This window comes from Nanorana parkeri, unplaced genomic scaffold (genome assembly GCF_000935625.1).
Source record: "Nanorana parkeri isolate BGI_ZX_2015 unplaced genomic scaffold, ASM93562v1 scaffold2, whole genome shotgun sequence".
Taxonomy (NCBI): domain Eukaryota; kingdom Metazoa; phylum Chordata; class Amphibia; order Anura; family Dicroglossidae; genus Nanorana; species Nanorana parkeri.
In genome coordinates this window covers 2,607,701-2,626,959 of record NW_017306270.1, presented here as the reverse complement: position 1 = coordinate 2,626,959, position 19,259 = coordinate 2,607,701, and the positions used below count along the sequence as shown (strand labels likewise).

The 19,259-nt window shown below is 44.9% G+C and overlaps 1 protein-coding gene across 1 annotated transcript in view; it reads right to left on the bottom strand.

Annotated features, from left to right (window-relative positions):
* Positions 1-9,984: 9,984 nt before the first annotated feature.
* The window catches only part of CNNM1 (cyclin and CBS domain divalent metal cation transport mediator 1), a 19,138-nt gene continuing 9,863 nt past the window's right edge, over positions 9,985-19,259 (bottom strand). Inside the window, exons 7-11 of the mRNA XM_018559310.1 lie at positions 16,493-16,656; positions 14,792-14,975; positions 13,452-13,562; positions 11,595-11,711; positions 9,985-10,300 (exon numbers count right to left, since the gene is read on the bottom strand). Of these exons, the coding sequence (XP_018414812.1) occupies positions 10,224-10,300; positions 11,595-11,711; positions 13,452-13,562; positions 14,792-14,975; positions 16,493-16,656 (653 nt within the window). The 3' untranslated portion in view covers positions 9,985-10,223. The remainder of the gene's footprint in view (positions 10,301-11,594; positions 11,712-13,451; positions 13,563-14,791; positions 14,976-16,492; positions 16,657-19,259) is intronic.

Here is a 19,259-nt window from a genome sequence, read left to right as displayed (position 1 = left end):
GATATTAATATTAGGCAGGATATGCCGGTCCTGATCTGCGTAACTGTTCCTATAGGCTGTGGGGATGATGCTGTGATAACATGGCAGTGATTCAGCCAGTTCAAGTGCCGCTATGGCTCAGACTGTACACTGGAGATGTAGTCTTGGGGACATCAGCGCCTCTTACCTATGCCCATAAAGGCAGAAAGAACAAATTACCTCCATCGGTCATGTCTACTGAGCGCTTTGTAGAGGTAAGCTCCTCCCAGTGTCGTGTGACTACATCACCTGTTACAGACTAGCACCTCTCCTAGGCTACATCTTTTGAAAACGAAAACAGGGCAGCTTAGATCATGTGACCTGATTGCAGTAGATGGCTTTATTCTGGTGCCTTGACTCCCACCTTGTAGGATATCAACCTTTAAAAAAACAAAAGCTAGACTGATTCAGCTCACATAAAGCTTTAGCTGGATAACATTATTTGACCGTTCATACATATGCATGCGGCATCACGTGAGTTGATGTGGTACCTGTGACTATTCATCAGAAAAAGCCTGACCCCCCCTACCCAATCAAACACACTACACTGGGTATCCACTCCTTTGTGTTGTGCATTAAAAGGGTCAGCTAGATGTAGTATGTGCATTGGGTGCCAGTGCTGGATCATCCACAAGGCGACCTAGAGAGGAGTCTATGGTTTGATGAATGTCCCAAGGGCCCCATTACAACCTTCATGCTCCTGCAACAAACCAAGGGTATAGCGCAATTGGCCAAAGCTGTCAAGTGACAAGGGCGGATGTACTTGTAGGCAGTTGGTGTCTAATGGGGCTATGCCAGTACAGATAATCCAAATGGGACCGCTTCTCCATGTCTACTGTAATCCTTATCCAGATCAGTCAAGGTGATGGGGTGGTCAAAGCTTTGACCCTGGCAATGGTCCATCCTGTTCTAATCCAACTCTGTAGGAAGGGGTGGGGGGTCGATCAGAAATGAACTGGACCAGCCCCAAAATGCATGCACAACCCATGCATCCAATGTGCGTGCGTGTGCATAGGTGTGAAGCTGGCTTAAAGGAAATCTGTCATTAGGAGAACAAGTTAGCTGCAGCTACAATGTGTAATGTATCAATTCAAATGACTAAATGAACAGAATACATCCGGGTCATTTGTATCATATGGCACAATTCCTTCATTTCTTAAAGCTGAACTCCAGGCAAACGGCTACATTCTCAGTTACAAAAACCTGTAAGGGAGCTGTTGTACCTGGAAGGGCAGAAGACCTGATTTGTTCTCAGCTGCAGTTCAGTAACAATGTCCAGCCTGTGATTGGAGAGTAAAAGGAGAAGCAGCAGACTGATGATTTTACGCAACTTGGCTCTCCTATCAGCATGCTCCTTAAAGGGTTATTAAACCCTTGCGTGTTTTTGCATATATATATATATATATCTAGCAAGCAGTAGATCTATGCAAAAACATAAAATAAAAAAACCTTTTAAAAAGTGTTTTAACCAGTTGACATCCGCGGTGTTAAACCCCCTTCCCATCCAGGCCATTTTTCAGTATTCAGCGCTGCGGTACTTTGATGGGGGGGCGGCCGCGAACGAGCACATATAGACGATCGGCGGGCTATGGAGCGGCTGATCGCCTATATGTGAAACACCCGGTAACGGGTGTGTGCAATGGTCGGGTCTTTTGTGCCCGTGCGTGCCCGCTAGGGGGCGCGCGCGAGCAGAAAAAAAATGGCCAACCCCGCCAATGCTGCAGTGCCGTCCGTCCGTTTTTTTACAACGGGCGGACGGCAAGAGGTTAAACTTACATGTGTCTTCGAGGAGCGCTCCAGTCCGAACATCTGAAGAGTCTCGGGCGGCCGCAAAGAATCTTGGGGCTGGCGCATGCGCCCTTCAGATGTTTGGCTGGGAGACGATGAGAGACACAAGGTAAGTCATTGGAGCAGCGTGCACCCGCACAGACTCTGTGGGACATGAGGAGGACAAAGCAGTCAGCGCTGGATCGGAGACCCGCACCAGCACTGGAGAGAAGGCTGAAAAGGACAGGAAAGAAGATGATCGGATTAAAAAGACATTTAATGTAAGTCCCTACAGCAGGATTGGGAAGGGGGGGAAAAAACTTTGACTTTAATGTCACTTTAAGCATTGCAGCACAACTGACTGGTTCCTTGTGCTGCTTCTCTCCTATTCTCAACCTTGCTTTACATTGACTGCAGGGCCGATACCAGGTACAATTCATGCACTTACACTGCTTGCATTAAGAAATGCACGTAATGTTGTATGATCGAATACAGAGCTACATTATGTCCTTTCTCTATGCCTGGAGTTCAGCTTTTAAGCAATTTGACATATTTTGATATTTTCCTGAGTGGATTTCATATTTGCCTGAGGTACACCTACTACCCCCACATCTGTAAATGTATAGGATAATAAAATATGAGCATAAATAAATAGATCATGCATGTATTTCATAGAATAAAACCATGCAATTCTTTGGAAATCCCCCCTTTAAATTTGTAGAAAACATTTTTAACATACCTGCAAAAGTGAACAGGCAAGGATATGAGATGAGGCTACGGTAGGTGCAGGAGAGCAGTGTGGAGGGTATAACAGAGGCCAATATATACAGCAGAGGAGTGTGGAGGGTATAGCAGCAGGCAGTATGTGCAGGAGAGGACAGTGGAGGGTATCACAGGGGCCTGTATAGATAGTAGAGGCATGTGGAGGGTATAGCAGCATATAGTATGTGCAGTAGAGTGTGGAAAGGAAAACAGGGCCAGTACATGCAGTAGTGGAGTGTGAAGGGTATAGCAGCAGTCAGCATGTGCATGAGGGGAGTGTGGAGGGTATAGCAGCAGGCAGTTTAAACAGCAGAGTAGCATGTGGTATGTGCACGAGAGGAGTGTGGAGGATTAAGCAGCATGTAGTATGTGCACGAGAGGAGTGTGGAGGATTAAGCAGCATGTAGTATGTGCACGAGAGGAGTGTGGAGGGTATAGCAGCATGTAGTATGTGCACGAGAGGAGTGTGGAGGGTTAATCAGCATGTAGTATGTGCAGGAGAGGAGCGTGGAGGGTATCACAGCATGTAGTATGTGCACGAGAGGAGCGTGGAGGGTATCACAGCATGTAGTATGTGCACGAGAGGAGCGTGGAGGGTATCACAGCATGTAGTATGCGCATTAGGGGAGTATGGATGGTATAGCAGGGGCCAGTATGTGCAGGAGCTGTGCTATAAATAAATCACGGTTGTCAGCCCAGGCCAGTTTTCTAGATGTCCCACTTCCGTTAGTCTATTGTACTACATTGAAGGGAACATTCCTTATCCACTATCTCTAAGACGAGTGTGGACTTGGAAGAACAAGAACTGCAGGTCTCCCTAAGATATCATGTGGAAAACATTCCCTTCTCCTGCCTTGTAACATTGGCCATTTGATACATATCACACACAGCAGCATTTCCCATCACAGAATAGGACAATCCAGATGTTGGTCCATCCTAAAGGAATGGATGAATGTTTAAAGAGAACTCCACTTTCGTTAAAAAAAAAAAAATGACTGTAAGCAGATAAAAGTGCGCACAAGTCATGTTCCAATGTAATGCTATAAAATAATAGGATCTTTGTACTCACCATAAAATCCTTTTCTTGGGGTCTATTGAGGCACACAGGAAGTCTTTTACCTTCGGGTTATATTGCTGCCTACAGAAAAATTAGACACTTGCAAACAAAAAACTGCAGACCAGCCACTTAATGGCCATAAAGAAAAGGATTTTGAAGCGAGTATAAAAATCATATTTCCTTTCTTATTCATTGAGGGACACAGCAAGTCTTTCATTATTGGGATATCCGAAACTGAGCGTTGGGAAACACAGCAAGCGATTAGCAGGGCTGGGGAAAAAATCTCTCAGTAAACTGGAGACTCAGCAAGCTGCCTGAAGGACCTCACACCCCAAGCTAGCATCAGATGAGGCCTGAACAGCCACCTGGTAGAACATAGAGAATGTGCTTACAGAAGTTAATGTGGCGGGAAAGGATGGAACTTGATTCTTGGGACCATAAACATAGATGTTAGTCTGTATGAGCGACCTAGAAAAGGGGGAATGAGAAGCTGGTGCACCCTTATGGGGACCGTCCAGAATGACAAGGAATCAGTCTGGCTGAGAGACGCAGTGGCTGAGAGATTGGCTCATCAAGTCCAAACCCCATACAGACAGTGCGGGGTTATTTCCTTTTGGTGAACTGGAGCCGGACAGAGAGAAGGAAGAACAATTACCTAGTTAAGTTGGACAGATACTACCTGAGGCAGAAGGTAGGAATGGGCCTCATCACCACCGTGTCCCTGTGATAAACCAGAAAGGTTTCTTGCTGCCAGTACAGAGACTCTCCTTACAGAGCTGATGGCTACAAACAATACCACTTTGTGGGTGAGAGTAGAGAGAGGAATGTCTCTAGTGGAACCAGATTCAGTTCCCGGGGGAGAGTCACATGGGAACAAGCACGGGCAGCTATGTGGAAGACTCCCTGCACAATGGCCCTAATCAAGGAATAAAAGGTCGGTGGTTTCTGAAAAAAAGAATAGAAAAAGCAGAAACCTGGACCTTGACCGTTCTAAGAACCAAACTCCAGTCCAGGTCCAGGAAGGAGAGGATTTGTACCATGGGACAAACCCCTGGGACTGAAACCCATGAGACTCACCCAAAGGAAAGTATGACTTCCAAGTCCGATGACAGTTCTTATGGGAAGTAACATGTTAGCTCTAAATCACAGATTCAGGGATGACTCCGTGTCTCAAAACCTGGGCTTCAACAGTCGTGCTGTTCAAACCAGGGACCATGAAGCAGGACAGTAAAACAGACAAAAGATCCTAATGAACATAAGGAGCCCACAGAGCATCCACCTGGGCCATTCTGGATCAGTGAAGATCACTGGAATGCCCTCCACCTCGATTCTGCGAAACAGACGAGGAAAGTTTCAGGGAAGGAAAGGCAATGATCAACATGTACTGATCCTGCAAAGCATCCCCTGCTTCAGTTAAAGCATCCTTGTACAGGGACACAAACCTGTGTGCACATTACGCTGGAACCTGGAGGTCCACATCCGGCATTCACCATCTTCTACACAGGTCCTGGAACACCTCCCATTGTAGGGATCACTTCTCTGGGTTCAGGAGCTGTTGGCTGAGGAAGTCTAGCTGCCCATAGTCTATGCCTGGGATTTACTTGTGGGCACGACATGATTTCTGCCTAGGACAGGATCCGATCTACCTCTCTTGCCGCAGCAAGACTTCTGTTTCCTCCCTGAAAATTGATGTATGCGGTCATTGTGGTATTGTTTGACTGAAACCAGATCAAATGACCTTCCAGTCAGATCATCCAATCCTGCAGAGACAGCGAAACCTTCTGAGATTCCAGATAGTTGACTAGGAAATGAGGTTCCTCTAACAACCAAGACCCATGTTCCGGCAGGGTGCCCAGGACTTCTTTTCAGCCCGGCAGGCTAGCATCCACCGGGAGGATCTTCCAATAGACAGAGCGCAACAGCCCTGATTCCAGAACTGGATTCCTGAACCATCAAGCCAGAGATAACCTGGCCCTCAGTGCCAAATGAATCTTTCAAGGAACTTGATTGACATGTCTCATGACAAGATAATGTTGTGTTGTAGAGGTCTAGAGTGAAAATGGAGCAAATGGAACTTCCTACTAGGGTACCATCGGAACTAGGACATTCATACAAACGTGGAGAGTCAGACTTCTCCTGAACTGGATAGATCAAATCTTTTTTCCTGTGGGAGAAGATCCCTCTGGCCTGAGCTTTGTCCATGACTGGACCCAGATATGTATCTAGACTGGAGGATAATGTTGGCTCTAATGAGGAGCATCCTTTGCGGGCTTAGCGCAGCCAAATCGGCACTGACTACTTTGTGTGATGAGTTTGAGCTTTTAGGACCAGCTTGGGAATCTATAAGGTGGCACCGTATGGAGAACATGGGGGCTACTAGCAGGGTGCCATCCCACCAGGTTTTTCCCCTCAGAGCTGACCCTCCCTCCCTGGGCAGTGGGCCCACCAAGAGAAAAACATCAGAGCTGAAGAGAACACTCCCACTCTCCTGAAGACACTCGCATAAAACTGAGCCATGCTGGTAGTAGGAGGGGTTATATAGGGCCGGTGTCCAATTCTCCTGTAGGTAGAAGTATAACTCGATGGTAAAAGATCTACAGCCAATGTCATTTTTTTAACACGATGTACTTTACATTCAATGCAGCATAACCGGTACACTACTGGTGTCATTTCCTGCCAGTGCGATTGACTCACAGATTTTCTCAGACGTCTCCAGTAAGATACAAGGAACTTTTTTGGCGTCCCCTGCAACAAGAGTTTCATTTTTGGCTTAAGGCATGTCTACCAAAGGGACACTGCAGGATTCCTAAAACACTGAGATTTGCTCAGGTAGTCATAATGAACCCAGACCCTCCCATTCAGAAATCAGTCTGGGAAGGACATGGTGAAACAAAACTGTTATCTCTTCACAACAGAACAAAGTAGGGATCTGCAACAAAGTTTGTTATAACCCGTGCAAAGTACAAAGATCACCCAGAGGGGATTTTTTTCTCAACAAAAGTGGAGTCACACTTTAATGTTTAAATATAAAATGACAGGGAATGTTTGTTTAGGTGAATTGTTGGTGAATGTCAGTTGGGTGACCAAGATTGGGCCCTTTATAAGCAGACCTGTTCTGCCTTCCATGGGAACATCCTGCTGAGTGCATGGATTGGATCATTACTGTATAATGATGGTTGCTGGATAGACAACTGCAGTGCCAGGTAAAACAGGGGTAGGCAACCTCGGCACGCCAGCTGTGGTGAAACTACAAGTCCCCATGATGCATTGCAAGATTGACAAAGGCAGAGGCATTATGGGATGTGTAGTTTCACTGCAGCTTGATGGCCAAGGTTGTCTCCTGGTGTAAAAATACACTCAAAACAGAGATCTGTGCTTTGTGGTTTACAGACATTTAGAATACAGATGGTTTCACCCGGAGGTCATTTCTATAGGACTACATAAACATTGCTACTTGCTAGGAGTCCCTAAAATAAAACGCTTTAATAAATTGACTCTTTAAATAATATACATGCATTATTTCTGTCGTGGAACAAAACTGAGGTAAAGAACAGTACAATATATAAAGCAGCTCTTTCTGCTGCCATTTAAATCTCTCTTATTCAAAATAAATATCTTTATATCTCCTACCATCTGTCAGTGGTTGACGCATATGTATATCAGAAAATAAATCCATTCTTCTAGATTGTGCCATCATATGAGGCCAGCACTGTCACAGAACATTGCATGCAGGTGAATAGTCTTCACGTCTGGTAACGCTTCTGTGAAAGAGACAAAATGCTAACAGAAGAAAACAAGCGTGAGAAAACAGATCCAGGAGGACTCCTTATGGCAGCTCATAACTCATAGTTCACCATTACTTCCTCTTCAAGTGATGATACGGACAGCTCTGCCTATGCCTTGGACAATTTATACACTTGTTTTACACATAGTTTAACAGAGATAACAATAGTTCAGCTAATCGATTTCATGGAGATTGATTTTGGCTTTTACCAAAACATTCACCGAGAAGTTATATAAGCTGCAGCATGGTCAAAGCCATTATATCCGACATGGAGGAAGCGACCTTTCCCAAGGTAACTTATTTAATTTCGCCGGTTTAGATTTAGCAGGGAAGCCAATTCTGCAGATTTGTATGACTAGGCCCCTCAGACAGTAACAATGCATAGCTACACCCACCGGTGCTGCTGGGTGGTTAGAATTCCCCAGCTGCCCTGCACAGATGAAGGAAATCTGTCATACCTGCTGGCATTTGTTTTATTACACAGGGTAAGACATGGGCATATGAAGTTACGCAGGATTTTGCTGGCAGAAAGATGGTCCATAGTGCATCTCAATGGACATAGACATGTCCGTAGGAACCGAGCTGTACGGGGTCTTAAGGTTTTTTTTTTTATATGCGTATCGCATGAATCAACATGGCCCTGTGGGCCAATGAAGGGCAAGGACATTCTGTGTCTGAAAGCCCAGGTCATTCTGCACCTGCTGCCTACAAATTGGTGACGTCTACATATCCCCTGGCCCTGAATGATCCAATGAATGATTCAAGTAGCGGCGTGGAATGGCCTTGGCCTTCAGTCACTGGGAATGACTAAGGGCCAAGGTCATTCTGCACACTGCCTCCACATTGGTGATGTTTACGTGCCCATTGGCCCTGAATGAGTCCAATGAGATGGAGGTCATTGTGCACCTGCGCTGATGCCTAGTAAATGAATCATTCAAGACTCCATTGAGAAATCCACTAAGTAGCTGCGTAGAATGACCATGGCCTTTAATCATTTGGAATGGCTGAAGGCTGAGGTCATTCTGCACCTGTACCGCTGCCTATACACTGTTGATGTTTATATATCCCCCTGGCCCGGAATGACTTGAATGATTCATTCACTAGGCATCAGTGCAGGTACAAAATGACCTCGGTCTTCAGTCATTCCGAATGACTGCAGGCTAAGGGCATTCTACACTGCTGCTTAATGAATGACTCATTCCAATCATTCAAACATCAGTGTGTAGGCAGCAGCGCAGACACAGAATGACCCCGGCCTTCAGCAGTGCATTTGGCCACATCCATTTACATGACACGCATGAAGGCGTTCGCCCAAACATTTACATGTGTGCCGTGTAAAATACAGTCAAAACAGGGCCATAGTTTTCCTTGCTTTGGTTTATGCAGCTGAATACTATGGACAGCTCTGTAAATGGGCCCATAGCAGTATACAATAGACCACGTAGGTCTAGATGCAAAGGCATTTTAGCTATTCGTTGAATTCGATCAATACGCTAACATTAGATCATGTCATTTTACTCTGAACACCTTACTTATTAGGGGTGATTTGCCTAAAAGAGCAGAGACAGTTCACTTAGCAAACCAGATGCTCATATAGCTTAGTAAATAAGTTGAAGCTGTTTTCACATTTATCAGACAATCATGTGCAAGAAACATTCTGCTTCTTTTTCATTTCCTTGCAATATATATTGATATTAAATAATAATTCTTCCATAAATGAAACCCAATGTTTTCATTTATGGAAGAATTATTATCCTGCAGTATTCATATGGGTGCCATAGGCTATCAATATCACAGCTGGGGCCCTGGGTGCAAAATATCATCCCAACCTCATCTGCAAGGAGATTGTATTCTCTTCCGTGTCTATGTGCTGGTCGGAATACGACTTCCATCAAAAGTTGTGCTTACTGTGTTATCTTGTGTGCAGGGACTGGTATGGACGGTGGACATGTATATTCAGTATGCTGGTGCTGTATAAATGCTGGAAATAAAACTGAACAAACAACTTGAATGGCACATCATTGTAGGTAAAAGTTAATTTACATGCTTTGTGACAATCAGTGAAGAGTAACTTTAAGGAAGTGCAAACTGATCAAAATGATGGGTCCCCAGGGACAGGGAATGCAGCCATTCTGCATCTTATATTACCATAGGGCAGGGGTGGGGAACCTCCGTCCCTCCAGCTGTGGTGAAACTACAAATCACATGAGGCATTGCATTGCAAGATTCTCACAGCCACAAGCATGACTCCCAGAGACAGATGCATCATGGGATATGTAGTTTCATCACAGCTGGAGGGCCGGAGTTTCCCCATCCTTGCCATAGGGGGTATAATGGGTATTGTGTGGAACGATTAAAAAGAGGAGATGTTGCTCATATCAATCCATTTTTTTTGGGATAAAAAAAGAAATTAAAAAAAATTGGAAACCATTATGAGCAATTTCCATTTTGATTTTCTTCAATGTTACCACTTACAGAACACCCCTGCGGAATGGAGACCCGCTTATATTAATATGCACATTGCCTCGGCCCACTAACTGACCTTATCTCGTTTTTTTTGGAATCCTCCAACTTCAGCTCTTAGAAGATCACATGACTGAATGATCTTTGCATGCACAGCAGGTAGAACAGTGGCAGACATCTGTGCTTACATTGCATTTTGTAGCTCTGTAAAAAGGTTTCAAGTATCTGTAGATTTACAAACAGTACAGGAGTGTTCAGCAACAGAAGTGCATAGGCACGGAGTACAAATGGCTCTTCTAGTTACGATCAGGAATGTGGAGGACTTCCTGTCATAACCCCACAGTTCCATCTGTCAGGCTTAATGCAGATCCTTCATGTAATCAGGTGCAGAACAGAACTTTCTTCTGGACTTTTCTCTGCCTCCTTCGATTTTTTCCTGGTTTTACCACCTGCAAAAAATAATAATATATCTGAATTTGTTCACTCTAGAAAGCATAAGTGATACTTATATAGAGTGCCACTTTTTTATTACAGGTATTTATATAGCGCTGGCAATTTACGCAGCACTTTACATACCACACATTCCCCCCTGCCTTCATGGAGCTTACAATCTAAGGACTCACCTCACATGTATACAGGGTGGATTTAGACATGAGCCAATTAACCTTCCAGCATGTCTGGAGTGTGGGAGGTAACTTGAAGAAAACCCACACAAGCACAGGGAGAACATGCAAACTCCATGCAGATAGTGTCCTGACCAGGATATGAATTGGGCACCCCCAGTGCTGCAAGGCAGAAGTGCTAACCACTAAGCCACTGTGCTGTCCAGAATGTTGCACGCCTGAAAAATGGCGGTGGCAGATGCATGTAAGAACCCAGTGGACAATCCAACCCACTGCTATCTACAAAGTTAAGAGAAGGGATTCCCTAGGGAAATCAAAGAATGATGGGAAAAAGGGGGGGGGGAAATTGGGAAGGGGAGGTTAGGGGAATCAAAAAAAGGAGGAGACAGGAAGAAGAAGGAGGGATGGGGACTAGGGGAGGGCAGTGAGCAGGAGTGCATTGTGCTAAGGGGGTAGTGGATGCTTGCCTACAGGGGTCCCCCTCCATGCCAGGGCAGGCCGAGCCCCAACCAATAAGTCCCGGAAAAGCATGTCTTCCGGAGACCAGTTTAATATGTTTTGGTGGCAAGTAGTAAAGCATCCAGTGTGCCAGCAATGAGTGTGAGTGTAGTAAATGAACGGGTAGACCTCCTATAAAATCACTGGTTTTATATTCACAGTAGATACAGTAAATGACTCATCTTGTGTAGAACCTGTGGCTGTGAGGTTTGTCATGCCATGACTAAACAGTCAAGCATCCACATTCGGTGAACGGATAACCCTCTTCTGACGTAATTGTCTAAAAAACTGCAAAACCAGCACACGATGGTCTTCCAAAGAAAAAAGATTTTTATTACACATGCATCTGTACAAAAAATAATTGCTGCAGAGTTTCTGCCTTACACGGCCTTAATCACGGATACGACTGAGGCCAAGTAAGGCAGAAACGCGTCAGCAGTTTTCTGTACAGATGCAGAAGGGATAACATTTGATCTTCTTTGGATGAGCATTATGTGGCGGTTTTGCAGTTTTTCAGATGTGGAGGATGTTGTTCAGCCTCTATAGCTGATCCTTGGTATGTACTGTATTTTATATTCAATGCTGTATAAATGAAACAAGTTAAAAGAAAAAAACCTCATACTCAATGTCCGAAGTAATTTCTTCCCCAGGGTCTCCTCGGTAATGCTTGTTGTAGAGCTGATGATTGTCTCATTGCAGGGGTGCTCTGTGTCCACACTGACCCCACACGTATCTGTATCTGAAACAAGACAAATACAAGCTACATCTCTGTTCATCAATGCTAGAAAAGCCTTTCAAAAGGAAGATGTCAAAGTATCTTTGGGCAAAACTGAAACCTTTTATGCATCCCCCCTCTGCCAATCTCTACACTGGCTTCCACTCGCCCAGAGGATAACATTCAAAATATTAACAGTCACTTATAAAGCCATCCACAACTCTGCCCCCGGATATCTCAGACCTTGTCTCAAAATATCACCCTAAACATCCACTCCGCTCTTCCCAAGACCTCCTGCTTTCCAGCTTCCTTGTCAACTCCTTCCATACTCACCTCCAGGACTTCTCTAGAGTCTCTCATATCCTCTGGAACTCTTTACCCCAACCTGTCCGTCTATCTCCCACCTTGACTGCCTTTAGGCGTTCCCTAAAGACTCATCTCTTCAGGGAAGCCTATCCCACCTCAACCTAATCACTCAACCATCAAATTCTAAAGCAATTCATCCCCACACAGCTACCTCCTCATGTATCACTTCCCCCTCCCTTTTAAATTGTAAGCCCTCAGGGGCAGGGCCCTCCTAACCATCTTGTCTTGAATTGTATTGTGATTGTAATGTCTTCCTTATATTGTAAAGCGCTGCGCAAACTGTTGGCGCTGTATAAATCCTGTATAATAATAATAATAATTAGCTTTGGACAGACAGGTTTTTATTGATGTTTGGGTCCTGGGTAGGGAGGTTCACCCTCTCTATTTCTCCCGGAGACCAGGAAATTCAAAACTTTTCTCCACATTCACTCAGCTAGGTGAAATTTCCCACGCAAAGTGAACAGTCATTTTCCCTTTAGTAAATCATACCCTCCCCCCCAATATTTGCTCAGTGTTCACCATTACTTGATTTATTGTGCCATCCTGACCCTTCCTACATTTTTAGTTGTTACTGGCTGTCATGGAATATACAAGTGATATGTCTTTCCAAAAGTGAGCCTTTGCATTTGTCTGATTTGTTTTGGTATTAATAGTCTGCAGATGAGCCTAAAAGGGTTAAAAAAAATCCCTAATGTTTCAGGAACGTGGACCTGTATATGTAAAGTGTATCTATAGACTAAACTTTCTTTAGGTTTTAGTTGGTGTAGGAAATGGTTAAAATAACGGTCAGGTTTATTTAAATTGTCTGCGTCCTGTTGGGGAAATGTCCCATCACTTCCCTTCCAGAGACACAGCAGGATGTGAGAGAACATCTCAGGAACATATGTAACCATTGCAAGGTTCCCCTCTCACCTGCTCTTTCCGGTGGCAGCTAGAACATTCATATTGCACAGAATACCCAATCATGTGCAAGGACTGTAAAACAGCAACAACAACAAAAAACAGTATTTTTACTTGCACATGATTGGATGATGGAAGTCAGCAGAGCTTCAACTCATTCACTGAAATACGGGGAAACTCCGTTACAAAGTGAACAGTCTACTTGCCTTTAGTAAACCAACCCTACTATCTCCTGGGTGTACATTGCACTGGCTTATCTCCGGGGAAACAATAGAAATCAGGTTTTCCAACCCGTCTGATGACTTTCTGCCCAAGAACACTCGCTTGGGGTGAGCAGTACTGCCCCTTTGACATCAGATGTCTGATCAGCCTGAGATCATCATGTAATGGACACGTGAACAGGCCTTCAAGATACTGCAACATCCTTGATGAAACCTATATCCTCCCATTTAATCACATGATAGGCTGGAAAATGAAAATCATTTTCTGTAAACTTACTGGTATCACACTTATCTGTGTCTGCAAGTTCTTCCGTTATTCGAGGGATATCATCCATGTGTAAGAACACAGAATCGTTTGGACTTTTTAACCCATCCGATTTGCTGCTGGCTGTTGGGGCAAAACATATCAGACATCGAAACACCTAAAAGTCATTATGAAATCATTACATGAAGTGCACAATGAAACTAGAGCAAACAAACCGCTATAAATGTAGTTTAAAAGGAGAACTATGGGGTTAGGGCTTTTCCCCTTAGTTCTCCTAAGGGTAACGGGAGGACACAAACTAGTGTCCTCCCGTCACCCTAGGCTCAGTATACCGCGAGCTATGAGTGACAGCTGGCTCTGCCTATCTAGAGGCAGAGCCAGCTGTATCTGCCCCCACCGCCAGTCAGCGCTGGAGGATCGGACAGGGGATGGGGGAATCCAGTCCCTCCCCTGTCACGGCTGCCGACACAGGATCGAGAAGTGAGCGAGCGCCGGTATGTGTTCGCTCACTTCCCGATCTACTGAGCCGACCTGTGACAGTCTCATTGTCACAGGTCGGCTCAGATTATGAGGCCGGGTGAAAAGCAATCACCTCATAGTTCTAGCCGACCTGTGACAATGAGACTGTCACAGGTGGGCTCAGTAGATCGGGAGGTGAGCGAACACATACCGGCGTTTGCTCACCTCTCGATCCTGTCACGGCAGAGAGCTGTGACAGGGGTGGGACCAGATTCCCTCCTCCCCGCTCCTCCAGCGCTGACTGGCGGAACAGATGGGGGCGGGTACAGCTGGCTCTGCCTCTAGATAGGCAGAGCCAGCTGTCAGTCACGCAGCTGGGCGGATCTAGCACAATTGTCGGGATCCGCTTCAGCTGCGGCGTCTCAGTATACTGCGAGCTGTACCTCGCGGTATACTGAGCCCAGGGTGACGGGAGGACACTAGTTTGTGTCCTCCCGTTACCCTAAGGAGAACTATGGGGAAAAGCCCTGACCTCATAGTTCTCCTTTAATGTAAAATAAAGTTGTCCCAATAAAGATAGTGATTCAGGTGTGGATTGGACCATTCCTCTGGTTGTGGTCTGCACGGCATCCTTCCCTTTGATTGATGATCACTTTCAACCTATTTAGTTTTTATTAGGACTTCACTTTATTTCATTTATTGGATCAGACACCACATGGACTTGGCTGTATTTGTGTATAGCCTTCTTCACATGATGTTTTGTCACACAGTCACACATGTAACTTTGTATTTCCTACACCTTTGTCACGATTGTGTTTTTGTGATTCGCTCATCTAGCTCGGCACATGATAGTTTATATAAATCATCAAAATTCGGTTGAAAATCTACCTTACCTAAGTTGCAGTTTCTGTCACTGAGTAATGTGGTCACAGCGTCATCCCTCGGAGATTCGGACACTCTCTGGTACTTTGTCACTTTTGTCGATTCTCCATCACAGAACACTTCGATATCAGGAGACTGAGGAGAACTGTCCATCCGGCTGGCAGTCAATGCATTCTGGTACTGCTGCCTTGTAATCTACAGAAGAAAAGTCATACTTATAATCAGGAAGATTCAAACCCTAAAGATTTACTGTCCACTCACATGCCGGGAAGGTACAGTAAGTGTTACTTAAAGTCATATTAAACCTTCCTACTTATCCGTTACATATTCAGATATATGTTACAAACATACACTGCAATGTGTTCCCAAAAAATCTGTCCCCAGTCACTTACATTTCATTCTTCCCAGGACTTCCAGCCAGGGCGGTCGATCAGTGTAAAAGGTCACATGACTGCCTGCGGGATTACAAGTCCCATAATTCCTTTGCTCTATTGACAGATGGTGTATGTGTGACCAGCTTTGGAGTTTATCTGGCAGTCAATAAAAGGCAAGTGGAGCTTCTGATTCAGCCATTCACGGCGTTCAGAGCTGCCTGAACATGTGGACGTACAGAACGTCAGCATGTCATGTTGCAATGTGGGGCAGGAGCATGCTAGTAAGGGTGGTTCCGGGGAACCCTGAAGGGGAAGGGAGTCACCCTAGAAGAGGAAGTCGGTGTTCTATCACAGATTGTGACTGCGTTAGAATGTGTGACCGGTCACGTGGTCACACATTCTAACGTAGTCACGCCCATTTTTTTCTGGGGTAAAAATATGTGACCGGCAAAAGGTGTAGAATTCAAAGCTTTCTCCGCTGTTCCCGGGCAGATCGGCATCGCAGATGGTATGTGCAGGAGAACTGATCTGCCCTGGAGCAGCTGATCGGTCCTGAAATCTCATGACTGGCGACACATTCTAACGCAGTCACAATCTGTGATAGAACACCGGCTTCCTCTTCTAGGGTGATTCCATTCTCCTTCAGGGTTCCCTGGAATCACCCTTAAGGTGCCCACACACCTTGTGATAATCGTACGATAATCGCGGGAAATCCCGCAATCGTACAATTATCGCAAGGTGTGTGGAAGGCGTGCGACCTCTGCTACTGTAAGGTCGCACGACTTTTATCTTAGGAACATGTTCGAAAACCCGCCGAGAATCGTACGATTGTCGGCGGGTGTGTGGCATGTTCGTAAGATAAAAGCCGGACGGGCCAGTGTTCGCAAGCGCACACTGCACGTTAAGCATTGCGGTCATCGCTAGTACGATCTGCCTGTCTAAGATACCACCCTCAGTTGCGGGTGTCTGTGTTTGGACAGATGCGCAGGTTCCGGTGTGCGTGTGACTGCATGTAATTGCATGCAGTTGCGTCCAGCTGCAGCTTGCAATTACATGCTGCGCCTGTCCCTTCTGGGATCGGGTCTTTTTATGCGCGTGCACGCCTGTCTGAATAAGCCCCGAGTCTTAGGACTGGATGTACAGAAATACAAAGCCTTCGGCAGGTAAAACAGCTCTCCAGTATGGATTTCATTTGTATTTAGTGGCTTTCCTGTCAATAACCTGGAAGAAGTTTTTGTCATTTTAAATCTTTTCATTAGTCATCAGTTCTATATATTGGGTAAGGGGAGCAGAGCCGAGTAAAACCCGGCACCCTGGATCTTGCACATGGTGGCTCACCTTAGCATACTGGACGTCGCAGAGGATGTGCACGGAGTAATCCGGTATGTAGAGGTTGTTGTTGCTGATGCTTAGCTGGTTATTGCTGCCCCCGTAGTCGTTGCGTTCTCTGTTAGGGGATTCAGAACGGTTCAAGCCACTGCAGCGAGAAGGGGATCTGTTTACTATGGACAGCAGGGGAGGGAGGAAGAGAAAGAAGAGAATTGGACAGAAAATAGGATAAAGAAGGACAGCAAAGGAAATGTACAAGGTTAGATGGAAACAACTAACTACTAGGCTTCATTCAGAGAAGACAACATAGTCATTGCAATGCAGAAATTATACAATTTCACAACAATCTTTCCCAGAAGATATAAGGAAGAACTCCAGGCAAATGTTTTATTAACCCCTGCAGTGGGGCCATCCCTGCACTGCGAGGGTTAAGTGCTCGTATTTTCCTAGGGTCAAAAATAAAAAAGTTATACTCGCCTGATCCTGGGAGCCGGCTTGCTCTCAGACGGTCTCTGGAGCCTTTTCCCCCCTCCGCTGCAGCGGTCTGAGGTCATCGTGTTCTATACACGGTGCATAGGATGTGAGGACGCTCAGGGACATACCATCGCTGCAGTGTAAAGGAGACTGCAGGGAGCACTGTGACAGCCAGCCGGCTACGAGTATAACTTTGACCCAAGGCAAAAACGAGCACTTAACCCTCGTTAACTCACTGCAAGGGTTAAGAACATTTTTACCCGGAGTTCTTCAATAAAGAACATCCATATCTTCAGGTTAAAGAGAACCAGTCACGTCTGGGATAATGCAAGAATCTGAATTCAATGTTAGAATTTACTAATAAAGATGAATATCTGTCTCCATGATTAGCTTTACTTACAAGGTCTGAAGTCTATAGATGTAAATAGAGTGGAAGCTGGAGTTTATTACAGCAGGCACCTCCTGTTTTCTTCCACTGCATGACTACGCATTTGCCAATTTCGTGAACCATTTCCTGTGCATCACTATTGGCCAGTGAAGCCGACAATCATACCCAGAAGCCTACATCAAGGGACAGACGATGGGCCATTGGAGTTGCTTTACTAGGCTGTTCACTTTGTATGGGAAATTGCACTTTGCCGGAGGTGAAGCGCTGTTGACTTCCATCATCCAATCACGTGCAAGCAAAAATACTGGGTTTTTTTCCCCCATTTTTCTTAAACATGATTGGATATTCTTTGCAAAGAAAATTTTTACCACATTCAATAAGCTAATGGAAAATCCTGCTGCAAAGTGAACAGACTATTTGCCTTCGTAAAATAACCCCATTGTGTGACCTAATTAGAGTCAGTACTTGCACAATAGGGTGCTCCAAGTTTTTGAGGTTCCCAGGTGCCCCGGAAGAACACTGATGAACACAGGTACCTGGAGATGCCGGTAATACAGTCCAGTTGCCACTTTATAAACATGGAAGTCACTAAAGGCACACCGTATAGTTTAAATACCTGAAACATTTTAAGTATTAGATCAGTCTTTATTGTGGGTCAAATCCCTGTTTATATATGTATCCTGCAAGCTGGATTCTGGGCAAAACTGTTCTTAACCCTTGAAGTAGGCTAGCCCCGCACTGCAAGGGTCGAGTGCTCATTTTTGTCTAGGCGCTAAAAATAAAAAAAAGTTATACTCACCCGATCCTCAGACTCAGCTGGCTGTCACAGCGCTCCCTCCAACCTGTTTGCTCCCCTGCTGCAGTGATGGTATGCCCCTCGGCGTCCCCACGTCCTATATACTGTGTATAGAATGTGATCTTAGACCACTGCAGCAGAGGGGGTGGGGGGGAGAGACACTCCAGGGATCTGCCTAAGAGCAAGTCGGCACCGAGGATCATGTGAGCATAACTTTTTTTATTTTAGCACCTAGACCTATGCTGTATGACTTGGCCTGTCCATTAACATCTGATCCTCTGGTGTTCCTAGAACTCTGGATCAATAGCAAGTGACGTGGCCATATAGTATGCTTGGATATCACACGACCAACATGTAAGGCTATGTTCCTCACATGCATTTAAGTGTCTTTAACTGGATAGTACATTTAACTGTATTCCATAAATGACAATTAAAAAACACACAAAATAAAGGAAGCAAAATCACATTTTACTCATGAAATGATTTATATTGGAGTTTTCATGCACATAAAGTCAGATGTCACAAAGGATTAGCTTCAGAACATATTCATATGTAGATATGAATTCAACCCATTTTCATGTGACGGAACAGTACAGGCGTGCACGTTTACCTGGGGAGCCAGCCAAGGATTCCCCTCTGCTGAAACCGAAGGTGCGAGATACGGACACAGGTACTGAGAGGGCAAAACAAAATCGGGAGTAAGAAGAGTTTCACGGCACATAGGGATGACAGCACAGAAAGAAGAACACACACTGGAAAGAGGGAACGACAATCATGTCCTGCCAAACACTACTGTAAGTGTATAATGGAAGTCAATGTATAAATATATCTATACTTATAACACACACACACGCTTGAAAATGGGTTGGTTATTATCAGAATTAGCAAATTAACAGTAGATTGAAAAAACACTGTTAGGAAAGCAAACAGAATCAGTCGTATTAATAAAATAGGAGGCATTCCAAATAAAAGAATGCTGAACTTACCATCTGCTACATACTCTGTACACAAATGAATCCAAATGAACTCTATTAAGCAATGTTCTGCTTAAACACCAGGTGGTATTTTATATTATTAAGCAGGCTATGTAATAATCAGCACTGCATGTCAGTATGCAG